This window comes from Dermacentor andersoni, chromosome 8, assembly GCF_023375885.2.
Source record: "Dermacentor andersoni chromosome 8, qqDerAnde1_hic_scaffold, whole genome shotgun sequence".
NCBI classification, from domain to species: domain Eukaryota; kingdom Metazoa; phylum Arthropoda; class Arachnida; order Ixodida; family Ixodidae; genus Dermacentor; species Dermacentor andersoni.
Genome location: NC_092821.1, coordinates 12,182,571 through 12,207,998, shown reverse-complemented (window position 1 = coordinate 12,207,998; position 25,428 = coordinate 12,182,571). Strand labels below are relative to the sequence as shown.

The 25,428-nt window shown below is 46.7% G+C and overlaps 1 protein-coding gene across 1 annotated transcript in view; it reads left to right on the top strand.

Moving 5' to 3' along the window:
- Nucleotides 1-18,080, top strand: part of LOC126526662 (trypsin-1-like) — a 97,696-nt gene extending 79,616 nt beyond the window's left edge. Inside the window, exons 6-8 of the mRNA XM_050174526.3 lie at nucleotides 1,771-1,945; nucleotides 3,899-4,056; nucleotides 16,199-18,080. Coding sequence (XP_050030483.1) covers nucleotides 1,771-1,945; nucleotides 3,899-4,056; nucleotides 16,199-16,390 — 525 coding nt within the window. The 3' untranslated portion in view covers nucleotides 16,391-18,080. The remainder of the gene's footprint in view (nucleotides 1-1,770; nucleotides 1,946-3,898; nucleotides 4,057-16,198) is intronic.
- The last annotated feature ends 7,348 nt before the right edge of the window (nucleotides 18,081-25,428 follow it).

The window sequence follows — 25,428 nt, the reverse complement described above, 5'->3', positions numbered from 1 at the left end:
GAACTGTTCGGTTACTGAAAGAAGGAAGCTTTACACTAACAAGAAATGTTTCAAGTTCAGCGTTCATAACACTGTTATTTCCTCAGTTATAGTCACGAATTATCTTAGTTGTCGCACCAGAAAAACGGGACATGTGCTTGGACGACACATGGACGATATATGTGCTTGCTCTGCAGCAAGTACATATATCGCTGCTCAGTAAACGGCATCTATTATAACAGTGAAATCGGACAAACTTGGTGTGTCATTCCGTATCTTACGTCAATTGGTTACGTTGTGTACAAGAATTCTGCGAAAGCCGTATTTCCATAATGCTAAATTTCTTGAGATTCATGTGTGACAGAGCAATTTTGTCCGCTGTAGATGCACTATTAGGTACAATTCACGGAATTGTGATATCGATTTTTATTGCTGAGTTACAGAGTTCTTATACTGATGGTGTCGTTTTCTGAAAATTTGCGATTTTGGTAAATTTTTTATAAAGAATTGACTACCTAAATGAAAAATACGAAACCAGCAGTCACTACAATTTAAGTGGTTCTTTTAAATGCAAGAAACCTCGTCAAATTTAGCGCATTGGTTGCCGAGAAAAACGTGTTCTATACGAGCACTCGAGCTAAAGCTTCCTCTTAAGGAGGAGACCATAACCATAGCCATTTAGTAGCCACAGGGGGTGATATTACCTATTAGTGTGCACATTACTGCTATTAACTTGGTGGCACTTGTAACCAACGGCTGCGTGCAAAAATTTTGCGCCGATCCTAAATGTAATTATATGTTCTATGGAGCCTTTGATTACACAAATAATTGCAGAAAGCGTAATTAAGCGAAACACCATCCATTTTCATTTCATTAACCTCAACATTTCCCATATTTTCGGCGAATGTAAACATTTATAGCATACGGTTACGTCGAGATACGGGAACTAAGCGTAAATACTTCACATACCACTTTAGAGCGCATCTTTAGGGAACGTTTCATAAAATGATTGCATTTAATCCACGAGCTTTTACCTTGGCACACTTGTCGGACAGGATTTTTTCTACATCGTCGCTGAATATGATTTTTGGGGGCCTTTGTAGTTATGTTATAGAGCGCAGCTCTTAGGTTCCCGTTGCAGCGGCGAGCGTCAGCGTCCCTCGTAACCGTGTGAAGAAGCACCGCGATCGATGAAAGAGGGAACACGGAGGGCAGCGTCGGATGAAAGACGGAGATAGCAAACAGAGCGTGGCGAGGAAATCGGAAGAGGAGGATGCAGCGCAGCCATGAGGCGGAAAGCCGAGGTGGAGGGTATGGCGCAAGCATGAGAAGAAAAGCGTTTTACCGCGTAAGACGGGCTGTGTGCCGATGATGGCTACGAGATGGTGCCAAAGCAGTGCGCGTTAGTCATACGGAAACAAAAAGCTCCATGAGCGGTGGTCTTCCTTGGGCGGCGGCTGCGAGTCGCGCCCACGCCTCACCCACGAGTTGCCTCTCGCGATCTCCCGAATAGCGAGGTAGTCGCGCCACACTTCGCTTCGTTTTGCAGCGTTAGCTACGGGACACATTGTCCGCGACAGTTAATATATCGCGAAAGGAAAACACGTATAGAGCAGCGGTCAAATTTCGCGTTAGGAGGCAGCGTAATCATCGGTGATTTTTTTATGCAATGCCCAATACAAGTGTTCGTTACCATGTTTATGTCTGCATGAGTGCATGGATAGACACTTTTCTGAAGACCCAAATAAAGAATTGCTTTTTGATGTACCGACGTGCATCTTGTGCCTACAGGTGATTGTGCACCCCAAGTTCAGGTCAGCGCAGATACGCAACGTGGCCGTCCTCAAGCTGCGGGAAGAAGTGGCCACCACACCGACCATCGGACGCGTGGTGCTGGCCGAGCCCGAGGAGGGCTCTTTGGGCGCCAGCGCTTGCGTGATCAGTGGCTGGGGAAAGAACCTCAAGCGTACGTTTTAACATATTTCTTTCTACTGTAACTTCGGGATTGCCACTAGGCGTCCGTTGTTATCGATGACCAAGTCTACTACTGTAGGTAAAGTGTTGTCACAACAGTGCACTCATATACAATGAGAAGTGCTATGAAGTTACTGTAGGATCTTAATGCGAATAGCCATTTTTCGCTTACCTAAGCTACTCAGGGTCTATCTACGCGGATTTACAATGAAACAAAAATCGCTTAGAGTAACAGAAGAAAGGGAATGGCAGGGGCGTCATTTAGATGAGGGAATATCCTACTCTTGGAAAGCGAGGACGATTGTGCGCGTGTTTGCCTTAAAAACTGTGAGAGTGCCCTCGTCATGCTCAGCTGCAATGGCTTGTAAAGTCGACATTCGAAAATAATTTACTCTCTGAATGGTCCTTTATGAAAGCGCGTTTTAAAGATCGGGAGCATTCGTCTCTGTAATTTGTGACGTGAACAGTTACACAGAACGTGCTGATGATTCACCTGGCTACGACAGGCATCTCCACAAGTTGTTGCCTGCATATTACGTTCTGAAAGCAGAACACTTCGTAAAAGCCACTCCTAGCCATATTCGACAAAGAAAAGTAGCTTCGCGTTGCCAGAGTTTAGCTGGGATGCGCGCACTAGCAGAAAAGTCCACCTTGCGCGGCGGGTTGCCTGGAGATCAAGGGGTATTCGAGATGAAGAACGGGAAATCTCGTGCGTGCATTCGAAGTTTTATGGCGGCGTCTGTCATTGTTGGTGGTATGGTCTCTGTTTCGGTATCTTTGAAAAGCTCACTCAGCAGCGTTATCGACGTGTTCGTTATATGTGATGCCGTGGTGACTTGGAAGCCACTGAATTATGACGTAGTTTCCTTCCACGGCGAACGTTTGGATTAGTTGTCTAATCGGCAATACAAGTAGTTCACATGGTCCGCGCCGCAGGTCATCGAATAAGGAACATCTGCGAAGGTACTCTGGGCTGACGCGATGAAGTCCAGGGACAAAAGCTGCAGATTCTACAGCCGTCAATGTCGTTTTGTAACACGTTTTGACACTGATGCTGGTAGCTCTCGTTGATTTGAAAAGCATAACAGCGCTAACAGATGCAACCAAAAAATAACAAGGACAAGACGCAAGCGCTGACTTTTAACTCAAATCAATTTTCAAATCCAGTATGCACGCACTCGCCCAGAAAGAAGTTTTATTGAATCTCTCATTGGGAAAACCACGGCTCTGGACGAACACTGAATAGTTTCTGATTCATCAGCGGAAACATGGAAGTGCGCGGCTTCCCTCTCGTGCAAAACGAGAATAGATGGTTATTTGACAGCGGGAGAAGACTGCTCAGATTTTTTTCGGATGGTCGGTACAGTGACGTGCTCTCTAGGCTGATACAAATATAATTAAGGAATTAATGGCCGTGTGCCCGAGGTGAAGCCTGATCGAAGGCTGGCGTTATGATCAGAAATCACATCACAAAATGACGTCTGCGGTGTTTCTGAGGCTGTATTACACGGCTCATGCATTGACAGGACCTGATGGGAGCCATCGCCACCAGACTAAGTCAGCTCATGCATGAAGCGTTTCGGCGGTGGCATTCGAGTGTCTCAGTACATTGCTTGAATGCTAATCGCATTAACATGCACATTAATCGTTAAAGAAAATTAAATTATGGGGTTTTACGTGCCAAAACCACTTTCTGATTATGAGGCACGCCGTAGTGGAGGACTCCGGAAATTTAGACTACCTGGGGTTCTTTAACGTGCACCTAAATCTAAGCACACGGGTGTTTTCGCATTTCGCCCTCATCGAAATGCGGCCGCCGTGGCCGGGATTCGACCCTGCGACCTCGCGCTCAGCAGCCCCACACCATAGCCACTGAGTAACCACGGCGGGTCACATTCATCGTTAGATGGGTTCTCTCACAATGTGCATCGGTTCCTCTTTGCAGGCGGCTCTCTGTCTTCGGTGCTTACGAAGGCCAACGTTAGCATCGTGGAGAAAGCGCCCTGCCAAGATGCGCTCAGGAAGACCAAGCTGGGCCCATCGTTCAAGCTCGACGAAGGCTCTATGTGCGTCGCCGGAGAGGGCGGAGCGGCTGCCTGCCAGGTTTGCACCTTGCTGACTTTGAAGCATGCAACAATCACTGGCATTTACGCAGAAACTTGACGAGTTGTCGCAAAAAGAAGCCTGTAGCAGAGGCTCGCTACTTTAGTTGTGTGACGTTACATGCGGAGAAATGAAATTAATTATTGAAGTGCCATTTGTTTTAAAATAAGGTACGTGGATGAAATAACGCGTGTAGGTTTGTCGGGATAAAAAAATATGCAACGGTGCTTCTGAAAAAAAAAAAATGCAGTGGTTAGGCTAGTATACGTCGTTCTCTTTTATGAAGTGAGTTATTCCCACATATTTCTGCGCATTGCTAGTTTCATCACTACGTATTCTTGTTGCGATAGCAATTATATAGACACTTCAGGCGCATTTCTTCAGTCGTCGTTGCCGTGGCCGCGATGTTCGGTATAAAGTCTAAGGTTGATAACGCCGTCGCCGCTCGCCGCATGCTGCATGTGCGAGTGAAAGCGCACAAGGCTAAGCCGACTATCACGGCTCAATCTCGCATGCGCAAAGCCCACCGTCTTTCGTCGCGCGCAAGGAACCCGGGAGAAGGGACGAGGGGTGATTGCACTCCGTCACGAACTGCATGTGGTGCGTGGTGGCGAGTATTTTGTCTTGAAAGCGAACTGCTTTCGACTGTAGTACGGTAGCTAGCTGGGCCGAGTCGTTACATCTGCATTATTATTACTTACAGCGCTGCTCGCGTTTCGTCTCCCTTCTTTGTCCGTGTTTTAACGCGACAGCGTTAAGGAGCTCGTGTCTCAGAAAAGCCGGTGTCGTCGGTGTCGGCGGCGTTGACCGTGAGCGATAAATCCCGGGAGGCACTTCATGAATAAAAAAACAACTTGCAAGATGGGCTGGGTTGGAATCAAACCAGGGCCTCCGGAGTGTTAGACGGAGACGCTACCACTCAGCCACGAGTTCGATGCTTCAAAGCGGTACAAAAGCGCCTCTAGTGAATGCGGTGTTGCCTTAGAAACGAGCTGTAGAAAGTTGTACTGCGGTGTATATCGGTAATTATGAACATGTAACTTACAGAAGTCGCAGTTACACGAGTAGCGAAGTGCGTTTCCGCTACATTTCTTCTGCGCTTTCCGCACACGCAGAGCCATCTTGCGGCAAACACAGAAGACCCCCTCCACTCAATGTGCGGCGCTGCCCCGACAGGTGGCGCGCCACGCACTCATTGGGGCTGTGGGGGGACCGGCGCGAGGCGCGTCGCGGCCCGTACTCCCTCTCCCCTGAGGACGCTTCGCCGTGCTATGTACCCCACGGGTTGCAGAATCAAGCGTCCTTCCTTTCTTTAGATCACTATCTATATATCTCTCTGCCCGTGCCGATCACGACGTTTGGCTGGCGTACATCGCTTCCCCCTCCGAGACACCGAGTTCTTTAGTTCGTTCCGCTTGCTCAGGCGCACGTTTCGTTACCGCGCCGAACGCTGCGTTGCTCGACGCTCACCGCGTGATTGGTGGGTGCAAAGTCCGATGCGGGGCGCCGCGTAAGTGATCGCTGCGCCGTAGCGCATTATCTTACACCGCTTGGCGGGTCGACGGGAACGCTGTCGCGTTCCACTCTTGAAGGCGAAGCTCACGCGCCCTCCAATTTTTTTAGTGCGCGCTGTAAGTTATAATAATCTGCTTTGGGGGCAGAGTCTAGGTGTGCCGATGGCTCGTAGCTTTGCGTGTGCCGTGTTCTAGCTGCTCAGTTTGCGTTGAAGGGATAAGCAGCACGAAGGTCACTTCCCTCGCTGCGGCTGCAGCGCTTCCTCACGCCACTGTTCCGGCAGCGAGTGTTCGCGATTATCAAGTGTAATGTGTGCATGTTTGCCTGTGCGCGTTGTCACCATGTTTAGTAATTTGTTGAGTAAGCGAGTGTTTACAGGTGTATAGGGCAGATAAAGCTACTACGCCTACTTATTATGGCTGTCGACTAATTTGCTATCGCAATCGATACTTCGGCTTTTCTGCGAAACTGGGACTTTTTGTAAAAGTCTTCGGGTTTGAGATAGCCGTATTATTTTAATTATGGTCTTGAAGCACAATTTGGCTTCACATTTAGAAAAATATTTACTTTTTTTTTTATTGAAGTGAATGTTAGGAGAGCTTGGCGCCTTTATGGTGGCTGAGGCTACTCCTTGTCACTTGGCAAACGAAACAAATTTGCGTACAAAGGAAGAATAGTGAAACAATACTTACTTTGTTCAAATTGTTTCATCTTGCTCGACAGGCTGAACTTTTAATTGAACATTCCGAGTAGTTCTCGAGCTTTTATAACAATTTAGCCCGGGACTTTACTGTGGGATTCGCAACGGAGTTATAAATATATATTTCTTGGCTAAACTCAGTGCGTTCTGTTTCATTTGAAATGGCTATGAAAGAGCGCGCTTTCGTAGTGATTCTATTTTTTTCCAATATTATTTTGAATTTTTTGTGTAGGGTTGGAAACACATACTCTTAATTACTTTTTTTGACACTGTATAGAGATAGTATAACTCCCTCTGTAAAGTCTAGTGCTGTGATACAGTGATAACGGATCACAGATGTATGTCACCACGCTACATCGAACACACGGGAAAGAGCACAACACTCAGACATACAAAAAAGATGCAAGCATCAATTATGACGGTAAAAAGAGTAGTGACGGTAAAACAAATGTCTGCGGCTTAGCTGAGATAACCCTGGATATGCAACGTGAAAGCTTGGTTTAGCCTGATTAAGTTTTTGTTTCACTTTGATCTAGCTGTAATTATTATACTTAGGTATACAATCATCGTTAAGCCAGCTATGACGGCTGTGCTTAGGTCGGTAGCTAGACATGACTGTGATCAGGCTTGGGTAGACACGCATCGTTCGATGGTGCGACGCCTGTTGTACCACAGGGAAAGCGAAAGTGCTAGACATGCAAAATGACGCCGCGAACATGCGCAGAAAGGGACAGGACGCGAACGCGGTCCCTACATTGATCTCGACAGTGCGACGCGTGTCTTATTGCGGACCATCTCCAGTGAAGCAGCTGGCCGGGCGATGTCCATGGAGTCGTCAGACGCCGCTTGGCGACGATAGCTCAAAGCTACCCGCTCCCACGCAACGCTCAGAGAAGGCGGCGCGGCCTCGCTCTCATCCATGGCCAAGCTCGCACTGAATAGGTGCCGCGCTCGCCTACTCATACCGCCTATACCACGCTTCCCCTTCCCTTCGTCCTTCTAGGCATCTGAACAGCACTGAAGGCTGACCTATATTGCTCTTCGGCTGAACTCGCGCGTTCCTGGAGAATTATTCATGCCGTCGTCGCCACTTTGCACCCATGATGCTTCCACCTAAATCTGGGAGCTGCGCACCACGTTTCGTGACCTTGCTCCTGTAATTGCTGCTGACCGGCGCCACCGGTCTGTATTTGTCAGCCAGCATATGTATGAATTCCTGCAGCCATGTCTTCGTTCGGCATGGCCACGTGCGTCCACCCCTCACCCCTGCCTACGATAGACCATTCCGCGTACTCCGTCGTACGCCTAAGACTTCGTGGTTGCTGAGCGACTCAAACCTGCCTACGTCGCCGCTCTTGCACCCGCGATCCCTCCACTCAACCTGGCCTCGTTTCCTTCATAACTCCAGGTGGTAACATTCAAGCACGTTCACTGGGTGGCTCCTCTAACTTTCGCGCCATCGGGAGGGGGGAGCCCTGTGACGCCCCTTGCCTCAGGCCCGGGCTGCAGGCCACAACTAGCTCCACGTGCACCGCCCGTCAAGGAGGAGGAAGTTAGCTGCCGGCCAGGCAGCGTGCCCAGTGCAATATATAAAAATAAGAAGAACAGTTCAAAAACCCAACGCTGCCGGAGCTGGGTCTTCCTCGCATTAGCTCCCACTGACCAATACTACTTCTTTTCTATTCTTGCGAGCCTGAGGGAAAACCCGAGGCTGTCTTAGCATCTTGCAGGGCGTGCAGCACTTCTGACCGGAGTGCTGCGGGCGCAACGAGAACGTAGCTTGCACGGGCTCGCGAAAAATTCTCTCAATCGAAGCTTGTATTCGTTCACCAGTTTCGGTAGCGATGTAGTCACGCAAAACAACCAATTTGCTCTCAGAGCAGAGCAGCTACGGGAAAGAGCGGTTTCATGAGTTGACAGCTGCGCCTTCCCTAGAGCGTGAGTTAATAGCAAGGATTCCAACTGCAGAGCGGCGCGATCACGCCAAGCCGGTAAAAATCAGAGCCGTATCGCTACCCCAGGAGAGGGAAAGGGCAGGAAGGGGTTTCGCGCGTGCAGCGCCGGCTTCGTTTTCGTTCTCTTCAGTCTCGAAAAACGGATGGGGTGGTCACGCTCCCCACTACGTGCAGGAGCGGCGGCGAGAACTCATCCGTGAAAGGGCTCGCCGCAGGCGCGCTGATCCAGCCTTTAGAGCCTCCCGATCAAAGGCGATCCGACAGCAACGGGAAGAGGATCCCTAGCTGAGGGAGTGGGAGGCCGAAGCAATCCGGCACCGTTACATGTGGGTTACTTATCCGTCTTGAAGGTCAGGTGCACGCATGACAAGCTGTGCTTACCCCTAATTTCTTGTAGCGGAAGGGTCTCTAATTTTGTTTTTCATCAGGACGTCGTTCCGTTAGAAACACGGAGACAATGCGCGCCTATATATCCTCGTGACAATGTCGGTCTGGGTTGCAAGTACTCAGCAGGTCTTCTGAGCTCAGGGTCTGCTCGCCGCTGCTCGGCAACCGCATCTGCACTTATTATGCCTGGAAAACGCCCTTGTCTTGATAATCTTGGGGCGGAAGGTCCACGAGAGCGCGAGACAGGCAGTCAGCATCAGTGTGTTTTTGCCTAGACATGTGGATTACAGTGGTGTCATATTCTTGGAGTCTGAGACTTCACCGCGCCATGTGTCCAGAAAGGTCTTTTAAAGTCGCTTAGGCTTGAAATGCGTCGGCCTGCGGCATTTCGCACTTGAACTAGGCATCACATTTAGTTAAATGCTTCAGGGGCTCAGTGATGCGTGAAAAGGCCTTGACTAAGCGCCTGTTATTAGCACACATGCCAAAGAATCTAGGCACTGCTTCTGTCAATGGGCTGCTAGAATTTTGCGATGGCTGCGATCTTCTTCGGGTCGCGGCTAACTGCACATTTGCTGATGACGTGGCCTAAAAAAAGAAGCTCATTGTAAGTGAAGCGGCACTTTTCTGGCTTCAGAGTGAGCCCAAATGGCTTGATGGCCTCTAGTACTATCGCAAGCGGCCTAAGGTGATCATCAAAATTTCCCGCAACGACATCATCAGAGTAAACGAGCCAGGTCTGCCACTTCAATCTTGTTAATATAATATCTATCACTCACTGGAACGTTGCAGGCACCGAACACAATCCGAATGGTATGACTTTGAACTCATAACGGCCGTCTGGCGTAATGAAGATGGTGTATTTGCCAGTAGCCACTTTTGAGATCCATCGACGAGAATTATTTAGCATTGCAGAACCGATCCAATACGTCGTATATTTGTAGCACGGGGTATACAACCTTCGTCATCTTGATCGTTCGATGATAATCGACGGAGAAAAGCCGGGTTTCTTGCTTTTTCTTCACAAAAAACACAAGAGATGTCCACGGGCTTTTCGACGGCTGGTTGATCTTGTAGCCAAATATTTCATTGGTTTGCTGCCGTATAGCTCCACGTTCTCGCGTCGGAATTTGGTAAGGGCTCTAGCAGAGTGGCCGAGCGCACTCTTCGGTTAGTATGCGAGGCTTTGCAACTGGTTTTTGTGGAACCTTCGATCGATGACGTCGAAAAGCAGTCTTTGTATCGTCGAAGAAGACATCTGAGCTGTTGAGGCTTACTCATGGGGCTACTTAGATTTATGTCGAAGTCTGGATCGGGAACTATGATCGTTGGGCTAGACGTGAGAGTATCCGAGCGTACAAACGATTTGCTGGTTTCCACAGTTTCCTCGGTGTATGCGATCGTCGTGCCTTTGTTGGGGTTCTAGAACTCATGGCTGCAGTTTGTCAGCATCGCTTTTGCTTTCTCTCCGTGCACTCGAGCGATCGCTCTTGCGACGCAAGTTTCACGGTGATGCAGTAGACGTTGGTCGCCCTCGATGAGGCCTTCTACGTCTGCACGTGTTTCCTTCTACCTTCTACCCCAGTAGCTGCGAAGCAACTGACCACGGCGGCGGTCAAACCTGTTACGCAGCAGACGGTGTTAAGAATCTCTGGGTCCGGACAGGCCGCCATTGGAATCTGAACCTGGCAGCGCTTAACGCTAGGACGTTATCTAGTGAGGCGTGTCTAGCAGTCCTATTGGAGGAATTAGCGGGCAGTAAATGGCATATAATAGGGCTCAGTGAGGTTAGGAGGACAAAAGAAGCATATACAGTACTTAAAAGCGGGCACGTCCTGTGCTTCCAGGGCTTAGCGGAGAGACGAGAACTAGGAGTCGGATTCCTGATTCATAAGGATATAGCTGGTAACATACAAGAATTCTATAGCATTAACGAGCGGGTGGCAGGTCTTGTTGGGAAACTTAATAGGAGGTACAAATTGAAGGTCGTACAGGTCTACGCCCCTACATCCCGTCATGATGACCAGGAAGTCGAAAGCTTCTATGAAGACATGGAATCGGTGATGGGTAAAGTCAAAACAAAATACACTATACTGATGGGCGACTTCAATGCCAGGGTAGGCAAGAAGCATGCTGGAGACAAGTCAGTGGGGGAATATGGCATAGGCTCTAGGAATAGCCATGGAGAGTTATTAGTAGTGTTTGCGGAACAGAATATTATGCGGATAATGAATACCTTCTTCCGCAAGGGGGATAGCCGAAAGTGCGCGTGAAGGAGCCCTAATGGCGAGACTAGAAATGAAATAGACTTTATACTCTGCGCTGACCCTGGTATCATACAAGATGTGGACGTGCTCGGCAAGGTGCGCTGCAGTGGCCATAGAGTGGTAAGAACTTGGATTAGCCTAGGCTTGAGGAGGGAACGGAAGAAACTGGTACATAAGAAGCCGATCAATGAGTTAGCGGTAAGAGGGAAAATAGAGAAATTCCGGATCAAGCTACAAAACAGGTATACGGCTCTAACTCAGGAAGAGGACCTTAGTGTTTAAGCAATGAACGACAATCTTATGGGCATCATTAAGGGGTGTGCATAGAAGTCGGTAGTAACTTCCTTAGACAGGATACCTGTAAGCTATCGCAGGAGACGAAATATCTAATTAACAAACGCCCATGTATGAACAGCTAGAATAGAACTGGCAGAACTTTCAAAGTTATTCAACAAGCGTAAGACAGCTGACATAAGGAAATATAATATGGATAGCATTGAACATGCTCTCAGGAACGGAGGAAGCCCAAAAGCAGTGAAGAAGAAACTAGAAATAGGCAAGAATGAGATGGATGCGTTAAGAGACAAAGCCGGCAATATTATCACTAATATGGAGGAGATAGTACATGTGGCTGAGGAGTTCTATAGAAATTTATTCAGTACCAGTGACCGCCACGACGATAATGGAAAAGAGAATAGTCTAAAGGAATTTGAAGTCCCACATGTAACACCGCAAGAAGTAAAGAAAGCCTTGGGAGCTATGCAAAGCGGGCAGGCAGCTGGGGAGGATCAGGTTACAGCAGATTTGTTGATGGATGGTGGGCTGATCGTTATATAAAAACTGGCCACCGTGTATACGCAATGCCTCATGACTTGGAGCGTACCGGAATGTTGGAAGAACGCTAACATAATCCTAATCCATAAGAAAGGGGACGCCAAGGACTTGAAAAATCATAGACCGATCAGCTTACTGTCCGTTGCCTACAAAGAATTTACTAAGGCAATCGCAAAATAGAATCAGGAATACTTTAGGTTTCTGTCAACCAAAGGACCAGGCAGGATTTCGCAAAGGCTACTCAGCAATTGACCATATTCATACTATCAATCAGGTTATAGAGAAATGTGCGGAATATAACCAACACTTAGCATATAGCTTTCATTGATTACGACAAAGCGTTTGATTCAGTCGACATCTCAGCAGTAATGGAGGCATTACGGAATCAGGGTGTAGTCGAGCCGTATGTAAAAATACTGAAAGATTACAGCGGCTCCACATCCACCGTAGTCCTCCATAAAGAAAGCAACAAAATCCCAATTAAGAAATGCGTCAGGCAGGGAGATACGATCTCTCCAATGCTATTCACAGGGTGTTTACAGGAGGTATTCATAGACCTGCATTGGGAAGAATTGGGGATAAGAGGCAATGATGAATACTTTAGTAACTTGCGATTCGCTGATGATATTGCCTTGCTTAGTAACTCTGGGGACCAATTGGAATGCATGCTCATAAACCTGGTGAGGCAATGCAGAAGGATGGGTCCAAAAATTAATCTGCAGAAAACTAAAGTACTGTTTAACCGTCTCGGAAGTTTACGATAGGTAGCGAGGCCGTGGAAGTGGTAAGGGAACACATCTACTTAGGGCAGGTAGTGACCGCGGATCCAGATCATGAGACTGAAATAATCAGAAGAATAACAATGGGCTGGGGTGCATTTGGCAGGTATTCTCAGATCATGAATAGCTGGTTGCCCTTATCCCTTAAGAGAAAAGTTTATAACAGCTGTGTCTTACCAGTACTCACGTACGGGGCAGAAACCTGGAGGCTTACGAAAAGAGTTCTACTCAAATTGAGGACGACGCAACGAGCTATGGAAATAAGAATGATAGGTGTAACGTTAAGGGATAAGAAAAGAGCAGATTGGGTGAGGGAACAAACGCGAGTTAATGATATCCTAATTGAAATCAAGAAAAATAAATGGGCATGGGCAGGACGCGTAATGAGGAGGGAAGATAACCGATGGTCATTAAGAGTTACGGAGTGGATTCCAAGGGAAGGAAAGCGTAGCAGAGGGCGGCAGAAAGGTAGGTGGGCGGATGAGATTAATAAATTTGCAGGGACAACAGGACCACTATTAGCACATGACCGGGGTAGTTGGAGATGTAAGGGAGAGGCCTTTGCCTTGCAGTATGCGTAGCCAGGCTGATGATGATGATGATGATGATGGTGACTTGACGCGGCTGTCTTGAAACAAGAACTCGCCATAAATTTTGTGCTGCAACCCACAGATCACCCACAGCCAGCAATGCCCTGGGTAAGAGGGTGCACCGTTAAACTAGAGTGCTGAAATTATGGAATGCCTACCAGGCGGCGAAATATCCCTGCTAATTAGTCATGGGAAATATCGCAATAACGGACGGACTTACTCTAAGTAAAAAGTGAAAGATGTAATACACCTCTGTTATTCGCTGTTATACGTATAAAATTCGTTTATTTTTGAACTCATGTTTCTCATTATGTTGAACTGATGGCTCAGTATTATTACACTTGATAACCACGACCTTTATGTTGTACATTCAGTGGTTGCAATTATTTATTTCCTAAATTTCCACAATATTTTGAAGGTGTTTGGATATTGCCACGACCTCCACACAGCTGACAGCCACTCGGTGCGATTCGGTGCCACATGCTAGGCATGTTGGGTGGCTCGCAGACGAAGAGAACGACGAAGGTGCCAGGACAGCGTTATATAAAGAGATCTATACGGTCGACCGAAGTCTTTTGTGGCTTTGTCTGTGACAAACTGGTGGAGCTGCTGTGTACGCGTCTATGTACTCTGACCCCCAGGAACTGGAAGCGGACAACCTACGCAAAAGCCGACGGCTTCAAAGACTGCCTTAGGAATACGGCCTGCAAGATCTGCCGAGGATGGCCACCGCAACCGCAAGCCAGACACAGGAGACGTACGGTACGGGACAGCCTCCTGCGTCGCTGGTTCTCCACACCCCACGCTGGCCGCGGCCGTTCCATGGTGAGCCTTTTGAGGACGTGGAAGGCTGGCTCGATGACTTCGATCGTGTGGCTGACTTGAATTATTGCGGCGAGCAGAAAAAGTTAAGGAATGTGTACTTTGCCCTAGAGGACTCTGCCCGAACATGGTTCGCTAACCACGAGCCATCCATCACCACCTGGCAAGAATTTCAACGGCAGATACGCGATACGTACAGCAGCCCCGCAAGAAAAGAGCGAGCAGAGCAAGCCCTTCAGAATAGGGTTCAAAGGCCGAAAGAAAGCGTAGCCATGTTCGTAGAAGACATGTCGCGGCTTTTCAAGCGTGCTGACCCTGGCATGACAGAAGCGAAGAAAGTACGCCTGCTGATGCGTGCAGTAAAAAAGCAGCTGTTTGCTGGACTGATGCGAAGGCCTCCAGCTACAGTAGCAGAGTTCGTCAGTGAGGCGACATCAATGGAGCGAGCCCTTCAGCAATTCTCCTCGGTCTACGATCGCCAAATCAGCCTGGGATCAGCATCTTCTCTCTCGTTGCCCTATGACACCGACGCGCTTCGAGAGCGTGTACGTAGTGTCGTGCGTGAGGAGCTCGATCGACTACAGGGGACGACATCTCTCACAGATATCGTCCGCGAAGAAGTCCGCCAGGCGGCACATCCATTCGTGCAAGCCAGACCTGAAGCCGCTCCCGTACTGACTTATGCGCAAGCAGTGAGGCTACCTGCGCAACCCGGGAACCATCGTAACCCGCCTTCTTCTCAAAAACCGCTGTGCCACCCCCAGGGCCAAGCTTCACGTACAAATATGTACGGGTACACGAGCCCCCGAATCAATACGCGAAAGTCAGACGTGTGGCGCACACCTGACTATCAGCCATTCTGCTTCCACTGTGGCGAAGCGGGCCACTTGTACCGTGCCTGCTACTACCGAAGAACAGGACTCCAGGGCTATCACCCTGGCGCTAGTCGCCCACGCGAGGGAGAGCGCCCGAAATTCAGCAATATCTGGCCAGTCAACCTTCGTCGCCGTACGCGCAGTTCCCACCGGTTGAACAGTCCCTGCCAACGACCCGATCTCCGTCTCCGCAGAAACGCCAGTCCCGATCACCACCTCCTCGACGATCGGCGTCACCTAGCCGCTACACTACGTTCTCCGCTTCCGTGGGCAACCGGCCCACGAGCTCAAGTCGGGGAAACTAAGAACAGCGACCGCCGGTGGTGGGGCCGCTGTCCAACGCACTTCGAAAGGTCCTCCGCTGTGACACCCCGACGATGGCATCGACGACAACGACGACTGCGTACCTTCGACACCTTCCTTCGGAAACCGTGAACCTGTTTCAGCCGACATACTCGTTTCTGTAGATAACCACCCGGTAACCGCTCTGGTCGATACTGGTGCCAATTATTCTGTCATGAGTGGACAACTGGTTACTACACTTCGCAAGGTGGCGACACCGTGGCCAGGACCTAACTCCGTACAGCCGGTGGTCATTTTCTCACGCCGATCGGCAAATGCACTGCGAGGGTACAGATTTGTGGGGTCACATTTGTCGGTTCATTTATTATACTGGCAGAGTGCTCTAGGCAGGTCATACTCGGCATGGACTTTCTTCGGGAGTACGGCACCATCATAAATCTTCTCGAGTTGCTTGTCACTTTTTCCAGCGAACACGCAACTCATTCAGACGACTACCTCCCACAGTCCACGGTGTTACGCGTTTCGGGTGACTGTGCTACTTTACCACCCCGGAGTATGGCGTTGATCACCGTAGAAACAGACGATGATCCTCCCCATCTCGGAACCGCTGAAGGCAATCTGTCAGTCTTGTTGGCTCGACAGGTTGCGTAGCCCGCGGCATCTTGCAGCTGTCGTCACGGACTGCTCAAATTTTAGTGACCAATTTCACTCGTGAATACCCAGCACCTCCACCAGCTTGTCACAGACAAAGCAACAAAAGACTGTCCTGGCACCTTCGCTGTCCTGGCACCTTCGTCGTTCTCTTCTTCTGCGAGCCGCCCAACATGCCTAGCATGTGGCACCGAATCTCACCGAGGGGCTGTCAGCTGTGTCGAGGTCGTTGCAATATTTAAGTGGGCGGCATTTCTGGCCTATTTCCTGGTCGCTGCGTCCATGCTCCCATTTTCTGTTCGTACTGACTCCAAATTTGGTGAAATTCTTGAATTGTAGTTTACAGCATTTCTTCTTGTGCGCTGAAAATTTAAGCGTTGAAAATGAAGTGGTGTTGTTTTACCCTAAACATGCTTTCACGAGCATTAACAAAGCACATCGCACACTGAATTTGGGAATTGCAGGGAGACGACGGTGGGCCCCTGGTGTGCAAGCGCAACAGCGAGGGACGCCCCGTGCTCGTGGGTCTGGTCTCGTACGGCGACCTGCCCTGCGGCCAACTGGGAGTGCCAGCAGTCTACGCGGATGTGACCCAAAACATGGACTTTATCACTGAGGCGACGGGTCTGCCTCGAGAGCGCTTCACGAAAGCATAGAGGACACGGCAAAACAAGAAAAGAGATCAACAGGTTGATGCTGATCGGTGGTTGACAACAATGTGTCTGGTGCCGAACGTCGAAGCACAGGGATGGATGACATCGGGACTGGTTCTTGGACTACCTGAGACTTACTACACTACATACTGTACAAAGGTTGCACTGACATACCTAGCGTGAATGTACGCTCGACATTGTGGCATAAATGCAGGAAATGTGTACGCAGGACAAGAGGTGGTACCGTTGTGAAACACATTTCAGTTGCCTTCGATAAGCGCACGATGGTGTACATCCTGTTCAACTAATTAGCAGGTGCATGTTGAGTTACCCCAACTTCATATGTGTAGCACATTTGTCCTGATAATGTAAAAACGCTGATGGTAACACATTTAATGAAACGGTTGCCAATAAGTATAGATTTAGCTGCTGCCATCACCCCTCTGTGTTTTGGTTCAGTAACCAATAGAAAAATAGAAAACATCATTCCAGTAGTCGAGCTGTCACTTACAGCCTACTGTGGAAAGTTCAAGCGAAACCTTAAGAGGAAGCTTTAGCTCGAGTGCTCCTATCTAAAACATGTAAAAGGAGAATTCGTTTTTCTCGGCAACCACTGCGCCAAATTTGAAGAGGTTTGTTGCATTTCAAATAAAACCGCAAATATTGTAATTTTGGTTTTGAATTTTTATTTAGGTCGTAAATTTTTTAATAATAAGCGGCAAAAGTTGCAAATTTTCAGAAAATGAAACTATCGAGTTTATAACTGTGTAACTCAGCAATGAAAAGTGATATGACAATTATATGAATTGCATCTAATAATACATTTAAAGCGGAGGAAATTTATATGTTGGACACGAATCTAGAAAACTCTTCTAATACGGAAATACCGCTTTTGCAGAACCCTCGTAGACAACGTAACTTTATGTAACATATAAAATGACATAACAAATTTGTTGATGCCGTTTACACAACCGCGATGCCTCTTGATTCAGAGCCACAAATTTGGAAACTTCGCGCGTCTATATTTTTGAAACTTTCGAAGTTTTCAAAATCCTAAAAAAATAATCAATCTTAGATCAAAATTCCGCTTCCAATAGTCACTGTAATTTAGCTTTCTCTCAAATGCAACAAATTTTGTTGAAACCGGTGCAGGGCATATCTCAGAAAAAACGTTTTTGCGTTTTACATGTATTTGAATAGGCCGCGTCGGAGATTGGCCCGAGCTAAAGCTTTCTCTTAAGTTCATGTGCGCTTTTCACAGAGCACCAAAGAGTTGATTGCACATGAATTCCTACGTATTATGAACGCAATCTAACATTCTGTTAGCCAGATGACGCCAAATATATGTAGCATATGAACATTTCTGGTATACCACAAGATGTTACTTAACACTTCTTGACTGTGGCATTTACTCAACTCTGCGGCAGGGTGCCAGCACTTAAATAAATAAAGCTAAAGTTCGGAAGACGGACTCAAAATTAACTTCCTGAAATCTGAACCAAGGCCTTCGTTCTGACCGAGATAAGACAAAAAAAATTCCTCTTGAATTAATACCTATCATTTTGGCGTGACGATCGTAATAAAATAAAGTGCACATATACAAGTTAGTGACGACTTCTGCCTAATTGCCAACAGGTATTTATAAAAAAGGCTAATAATGATGCGTTTAATAAATGCAGTTTCTACGATAGCATTTTGCCATTTTTGTGTATGTCCTGTGAGACAAGGTATATATTTTTGTTTTACTTGTCTTTTAGGCATTTACATCCAGTAACCTCACGGTAAATGACATTCATGTGTGGGGCTACGCTCTCTTTTTTTAAAAGGTGGAAATTCTTTTAGACCATGGCTGTCTATCACACCATTCACCACTTCAAAAGTAGTTGATTTTTCTTTCGACAACAAAACATTACGCTTATTATCTTTATTTCTAATAGTTAACGTGGTGTTTTGTCGTATTTTATTTTCATGAGTGGAAATATCAGCGCAATGCATTCTTGCGCATATGGTATGCATGCTGAAAGCAAAATAGGGAGGAGATTTTTCTTACATTTGCTATTTGCATTGACCATGAATTGATGATAAGCATTTTATCTTTAATTGTTATACATACAGAGACATCATTGATTTTAGTGTCCCGTTTTCTATTCGTAAAAAAAGTAAGGAAAAATTGCCCAAATGTGTATTATTTGAGCATGTAAATAGGAAATACTGTCAGCAAAGAGGAGTACCAAGTTCTTTATTTGTTCGCATTGTTCGTCATCTGGGTCGTATACCTGTGCCATATGGGTACAGAAAATGGCATTCAGTAGTTAAGGCCTTGAGTTCCTGAATAATATTTCTTTATGCGGAGCTGCCATGCGTAAAATTTAATGACGTTTGACCCAATGATATCGATGACAGTCTCTTATGAAGTAAGCAATGTTAGGGTATGAATGACAAAATAGTATGCCTTTACAAGTTCAAACTTTCCTAATAAACAGCGAATATAAAACTAAGCATACTATGGCACGGTTAGCTTGAGTTTCTTGTCTTTTAGAATCGACCACAGCAACAGTGGCCAATGTATGTCAAATCCGAAGCCCAGAAACAAAATGGCGCCTGCCGCAGGAAGACCGTCGCAACGCCAACCTGAGAGATTTCGTCTTATCACGTGGAGTCCATGAACACAAAGACTGCACGTGAACATCCTGCGTGCCACGAAAGACTTAACGTGCAACAAATATAACCCATCCCCACGTGAAATTCGTCTGTTTCACAGGTTGCCAACCTTTTGCGCAGCTTCGCTAGCTGCAACAGTCCTCGTCTTCTCAAAGATTCTCACGTGTTCCCTCACTCGCAGCTTCACCTGACCGATATCACGCTGCGCATCGCACTTTAACTCGTCATAGCCATTCAAAAGCTGTTTATCCCCCTCCAGCTAGCACCACCGGTCATCTTAAATCTTTCTTCGTTCAAACAGCGAAATGCTGCAATCATCTACCTGCCCGAGCGGTGCACCACTCTAGTCATTCATCGTTCAAGGCATTCGTTGAAAATATGACCTAAATATACCCACCCCTCATGTAAAACCCTAAATGGGGTATTTTAGGTATGAATAAATTAATAAATCAAAAAGTTTCGTTCTCGTAAAAGTACCAGTTGCACTTCAAAGTTATGTACAAATGTTTTCTTACAGGGTTAAATGTTTCAAATACATTACACACACTGAGACATGCGTACAATCAACGCTGTGGCTTGCGACGCTATGGCATCGAGAGTACGCATATTTCAGTCGAATGAGTTCTGGCGAACGCATTAAATAACGAATGGCATTACGGCGAATGCCATTTGATTTGATCGTGTGACACCACGCAAATGACAACTAATACGGCATTATGAAGTTAACGCCATTTTCTGTGCCCGTGTGCCAACATGTAATGAAACACTTGTGGGTGAGCACGTGAAAAAACGTTGTAGGGACCATTGCAACGTGATAGAAAATTCGCGAGCAGTCTTCGAGAAGACAACCAGAGGATCCACGGAAAGCAAAAAAGTAATGACACCGCTGTGACATCCGCAAAAGATGTGAGCTGGTTACAGGCAGTTTAGTGTGCAGCTGTTACCCATGTCAGTCTCACCTTTCGCTTACATCAACGGTAAGTACAGAGAGGCTCGAAGCAAGGTGTTCATAGGTAAGATTGGTTCACTCAAATTATAGATAAAACTGGGAAAAGCCGACGACGTCATGGCACGATAAATTAGGTACCAAGGTATAGCAAGACGCAAAGTAATGTTCCATTAGAGATGGTCGGCGGAAACATTTATCGAAAGCTCATGGTTATGTCCACTTCCTGCTATCTCAGGGGACCAACTGCAATGCATGCTCACTGACCTGGAGAGGCAAAGCCCAAGGGTGGGTCTAAAAATTAATCTGCAGAAAACTAAAGTAATGTTTAACAGTCTCGGAAAAGAACAGCAGTTTGTGATAGGTAGCGAGGCAGTGGAAGTGGTAAGGGAGTACATCTACTTATGACAGGTAGTGGCTGCGGATCCGGATCATGAGACTGAAATAATCAGAAGAATAAGAATGGGCTGGGGTGCGTTTGGCAGACATTCTCAGATCATGAACAGCAAGTTTCCGTTATCCCTCAAGAGAAAAGTGTATAACAGCTGTGTCTTACCAGTACCAGTACCAGTACGGGGCAGAAACCTGGAGGCTTACGAAAAGGGTTCTACTTAAATTGAGGACGACGCAACGAGCTATGGAAAGAAGAATGATGAGTGTAACGTTAAGGGATAAGAAAAGAGCAGATTGGGTGAGGGAATAAACACGAGTTAATGACATCTTAGTTGAAATCAAGAAAAAGAAATGGTCATGGGCAGGACAAGTAATGAGGAGGGAAGATAACCGATGGTCATTAAGGGTTACAGACTGGATTCCAAGGGAAGGGAAGCGTAGCAGGGGGCGGCAGAAAGTTAGGTGGGCGGATGAGATTAAGAAGTTTGCAGGGACGACATGGCCACAATTAGTACATGACAGGGGTAGGTGGAGAAGTATGGCAGAGGCCGTTGCCTTGCAGCAGGCATAACCAGGCTGATGATGATCATGATGATGGTTATGTGCTGTCCCGTCATTCTGTAAGCCAGTTTGTCAGGCGCTCATGATTCTTAGCAACCTTGTGTTTAGTTGATAATTAGCGGAGAACTTTATCTATGATGCGAGACGAGAAGCACTACGTTTGGAAGGCAACAGCAGAGCAGCTGCATAAAACTGAATCATATCGCAGACATGACAGCAATACCTGTAGCATGGCAGGTATGAACGAGCGTGCTGGTCTGACATAGATCCTCTGCGCTGATGTCGTATGGATTCAGAAGACATCGAGTTCAACGTGCAAAGACTGTTTCACATGTTGCTACTGCAGTGAAAGAAATCGGTGGACTTGCACGTGTCTCAGTGCGATTTTTAGAGGGCTCATTTCACACGATTGCGATTTCAACAATCCAGCTGAAGCGATGCCCAGCGTTGCCCGCTGCCAAGTACTGTGGCACAAACGAAACAAGTTTTCAAATGTAAGGAAAATACTTGTGCGGTTTGATATTATTGGCCTGTCTTTGTTAGGAGAAAGTAATACGCCTCTTCTGCAATTTCGGAACGTTTCGAAATTTAAATTTTCTTTGCAGTGCGCAGCGTTGCTTTCTGAAGTTGAGTGGGAAGACAGACGGCATACGTAAACAACAGCTGTTCGCAGCTGATTGATCAGTGCTGTGTGTTGTCCCATGTTCCTTTTATGTCTGTGTTATTCTGCCTGCACTACAACGAATTACAACCTGACCTATCCACAAGCCCATATAGCTACCCTTACCGCATATGCTGTAGCCGGAATTCGGCTGCAGCGAAGTCGTCGTGTCAGCGCAGTGAGATCCTCGCGTTACCTGTGCTTAGCCTCGCTTTCTGAAGAAGCGTTGTGCGTATATTGCTCGTAATTACGCATAAGGATTGCCTGCTCCCAGTCATATTCTTGCATCCCACGTAGCTGCAAGCCCCAAACCAAAAGCCCATGTCTGCTCCTGAAGGAAGCCGCTAACCATCTGTGCGTGATTGCTGAGCGTGAAATGGAATTTGTTTTGTAAACTTCCATCTTAACGCTAACCTGTTTGGTCATTAACTGCGCGTGTGCTGTAATTATGCATAGAAATCTTCTCTGAATGTTTTTAAATGCGCAAAAGCTGAGAATACAATTTTTTAGGGGCAGCCTTTCCTGTTGTACGTAGCATCGTAGCATTTTAACAGACATGGCTGTCGTCTACTTTCTCGTCATGTGTCTCGCACTGTTAGTGTGGTGTGAGTCTGTATCAAGAACCTTAAATCAATATGCTGAGCAGCACGTAGGCTGGTGGCGTAGCCTCTTGACAAACATTAAATACATTTTTAGGAGTACGTTTGTTTGTTAAATAACAAAACAGGGTGCTAGAATTTTGTATTCGTAGTGGCAAGCGTAAAGCAGGAAGCTCTCAAATCTATCGCCGAATATCGTTTACATGCGTGTGGTTCTAGCTCCATCAGCACGTTACCTTAAAGCGGAGCTCAATACCCCAGATTACCGCAAACCTATTCAATTAGTGCAGATGTTATGGTTCTTTCCCTAGGAACTAAGGCAAGCATCCTAATCTGTTAATGTACTCACGTAGGTAACCTGTGTTAGACCAGTTTTAGAATAGGCTAAAAGGAACAATTTCAGTGTCACTGAATCGCCAAAAATATGAAACTGCAAGGTAAGCCTCAAAGTACACTCTAATCAGGTAAAATCTAATCTGGTATTCGTGAACGGACTGTATTACCGAAATTTGACGCTTGGTTAAGTTGCTTGCAATAGCGCAGTGCTCGAAACAGTGAAGTCTCAGTCATTTTCATGCTTTTGAAAAGCTGCTTGAACGTCATAAGGATACTACATATTGTTCTGAGGGAAAGACTTCAGTATTCACATTATCTCTCAGGCTTTATATGAGCTTTCTTCATGAACAGCAACGCAATCAAGAGAGAGCAAGGAGAGGAAAAGCAGGGAGGACAACCAGACGAGCACCCGGTTTGCTACACTACACGGGGGTAAGGGAAAAGGGCAATAGGAAGAGGAATAAAACTGCTTCCCTCAGCAAGGTACCTCTGTATCGTACCGTCACGTGTGCCTTCTGTATGTGCACTAGCTATCGATAGTAGCACCCACTGTCTCTGCCGCCTTTCACATATTTTTCTGGGTTTTCGAGGTTTAGGTGTTTATCCCTGAGCATTTTCTCTCGCAGCCGAGGTGAATTCATCCCAAAGATAATTTGGTCCTGAACCATGCCGTCAGTCAAAATACCATTGTTGCAAAGCGCCAGCTGTTTCATGACTTCTCGCAGGAATAGCTCTGACGGCTCAGCCTCAGCCTGTAGGCGTGTTCGGAACACATACCTTTCATGGACTTCATTTTCTTGTTCGACGCAGTGCTCCTGGAACTTCGCGACTACTGTCTCGTAGTCGTGCTTGTCGACTTCTTCAGCAAACGAGAAGTTGCTTGCTGAAGAAGTTGCTGAAGTTTATGCCTAAATAAAACCACTTCTGACTCTTTTGACTCTCTTGTATACTTCTATTGCGTCTTCACCGGCTATGGGGAACAGGATTGCTGTCTTTGCTTCTTGTGACATTCACTTGGCAAGGCAGGTTGTCTTTAGAAACAGGTCAAACCATTGTATGAACGCCTTGCAGTTCTTCCCACTTGAAAAACACAGCAGGAAATTTCAGTCTGTCATATTTTGGGACGTTGTTTTTGTCGTTCTTTTGTCTGACGTTCTCATGTCTGTAGTGTGACGTCCTGTAGTCGGAAGTTCTGTAGTTCTTGATCAATACTTAATTCAAAATTGACAGAGACCTCTTTTAGGCTATATAAGTTTGTTAGTACAAAAAAGATAAATATGAAAGTAAGAAAATAACTTCCCCGCCGAGGATTCGAACTTGGGACCTAAGGATTTCGAGCCCAGCATCTTACCACTGCACCATCCCGAACTTTCTTTTTTCTGTATTACATGGAAAAGAAAACTGAAGGTGTACTACAAAGCGGACACAACTACACACTTATAACTCAGGCAAGCACACACATGCATCCAACAAGTGCATCCAGTGTGGCGGAGGTTCCCGCGCAGCGTACACACTTCTTACATAAGCAGCACTTTCGCGAAAGAAGGACTTTGTAGATCGAGGGTTTTCGGCATGGCGATGACACAGTCTACTTCTCCGTAGGCTATGTAAACCAAGTACTACGAACATGTCATAGGGAGGACCACCCGTAACTTTAGACGGTAGAAACCTAATTGTATATGGAGTCATGTCAATGTCCTTTTTAAGCGTCCGTTGGAGAATGTCCCAAAAAAATACAGCGTCCCGACAGTCTATGAAGCAGTGATCTATGGTTTCGGCACATGGACAAAGCCGACAGTTTGTTGACCACGGCGCAAAGCAACCCCTCGAATTCAACCGAGTTTCAACAGGGAGTGTTCCCGAATGTAAATTAATGAAAAATATTTTTACTCCAGGAGGTACACACATTTTTCGGACGCGCTTAAGTACATCCTGATAAGCTCGGCTTAAATAAGGTCCACGATACAAAGGACAGGGGAAAATAGAGTCCACCAGTGCCGCAGAAATTGCTTTTCGACTCGCAGTGAACACGTACTCCACGTACTCCAGGCTGAATCTAACTTTCAAGAAAAGAAATGTGCCAACAACCTCCTTGAGAAAGCCCCAGGGAGCCTGTGGGACATCTTTGGCATTTGATGACACTACTATATTAGGAATATAACGAACTAAACGGAGTTGCAACATTTCACGCAAAAATGGATGGTCATTGTCTCGAAAGAAAAACAGGCGTGAAATAATTTGCCTGACGAAGAGGTGGACTAATCCTAAACCACCACGTTCAAGGGTGAGGAACTGATTGTGGCGCCGCATCGATAACAGCTCAAACTCCAAATAAATGTTGCAAATACGCGATGCAGTGCCTGAAGGCGAAGTCGTGAGCAGTGCAGTACTTTCAGCACATACATAATACGGGAAGCTAAGCACACGTCGCACACTTCAGCACGAAAGAACATTGACAAATTCCGCCCTCGCCATGAATTCACTTTACGTTGAATTTTGCCAACTTCTCCCGACCAAAGAGCGTTGCTATTTTTATACTGTGAGAGAGGCACACCTAAATAACGCAAATCTAACGCACACCTAAATAACGCAGGCATTCAATTTCCATTGAATGCCTGCGTAATGTGATGGCATTGTGGCCCATAATCCAAACCAAAAACCTGAACTTTTTCAAAGTTAACGCTTGCACCAGAAGCCGCACAAAATTCTTCTGTAATTGCAAGAGCAGTCTTTACACTCTTTTTATCTGTACAAAAAAGGTCACGTCGTCTGCATACGCAAGAACCCGAACCTCATTAGTCAGTAATTTAAACCCTTGGAAATTTTGTTCTTTAAGAATGCTCCTACAAAGTGGTTCTAAATACAAGCAGAACAGAAGCGGTGA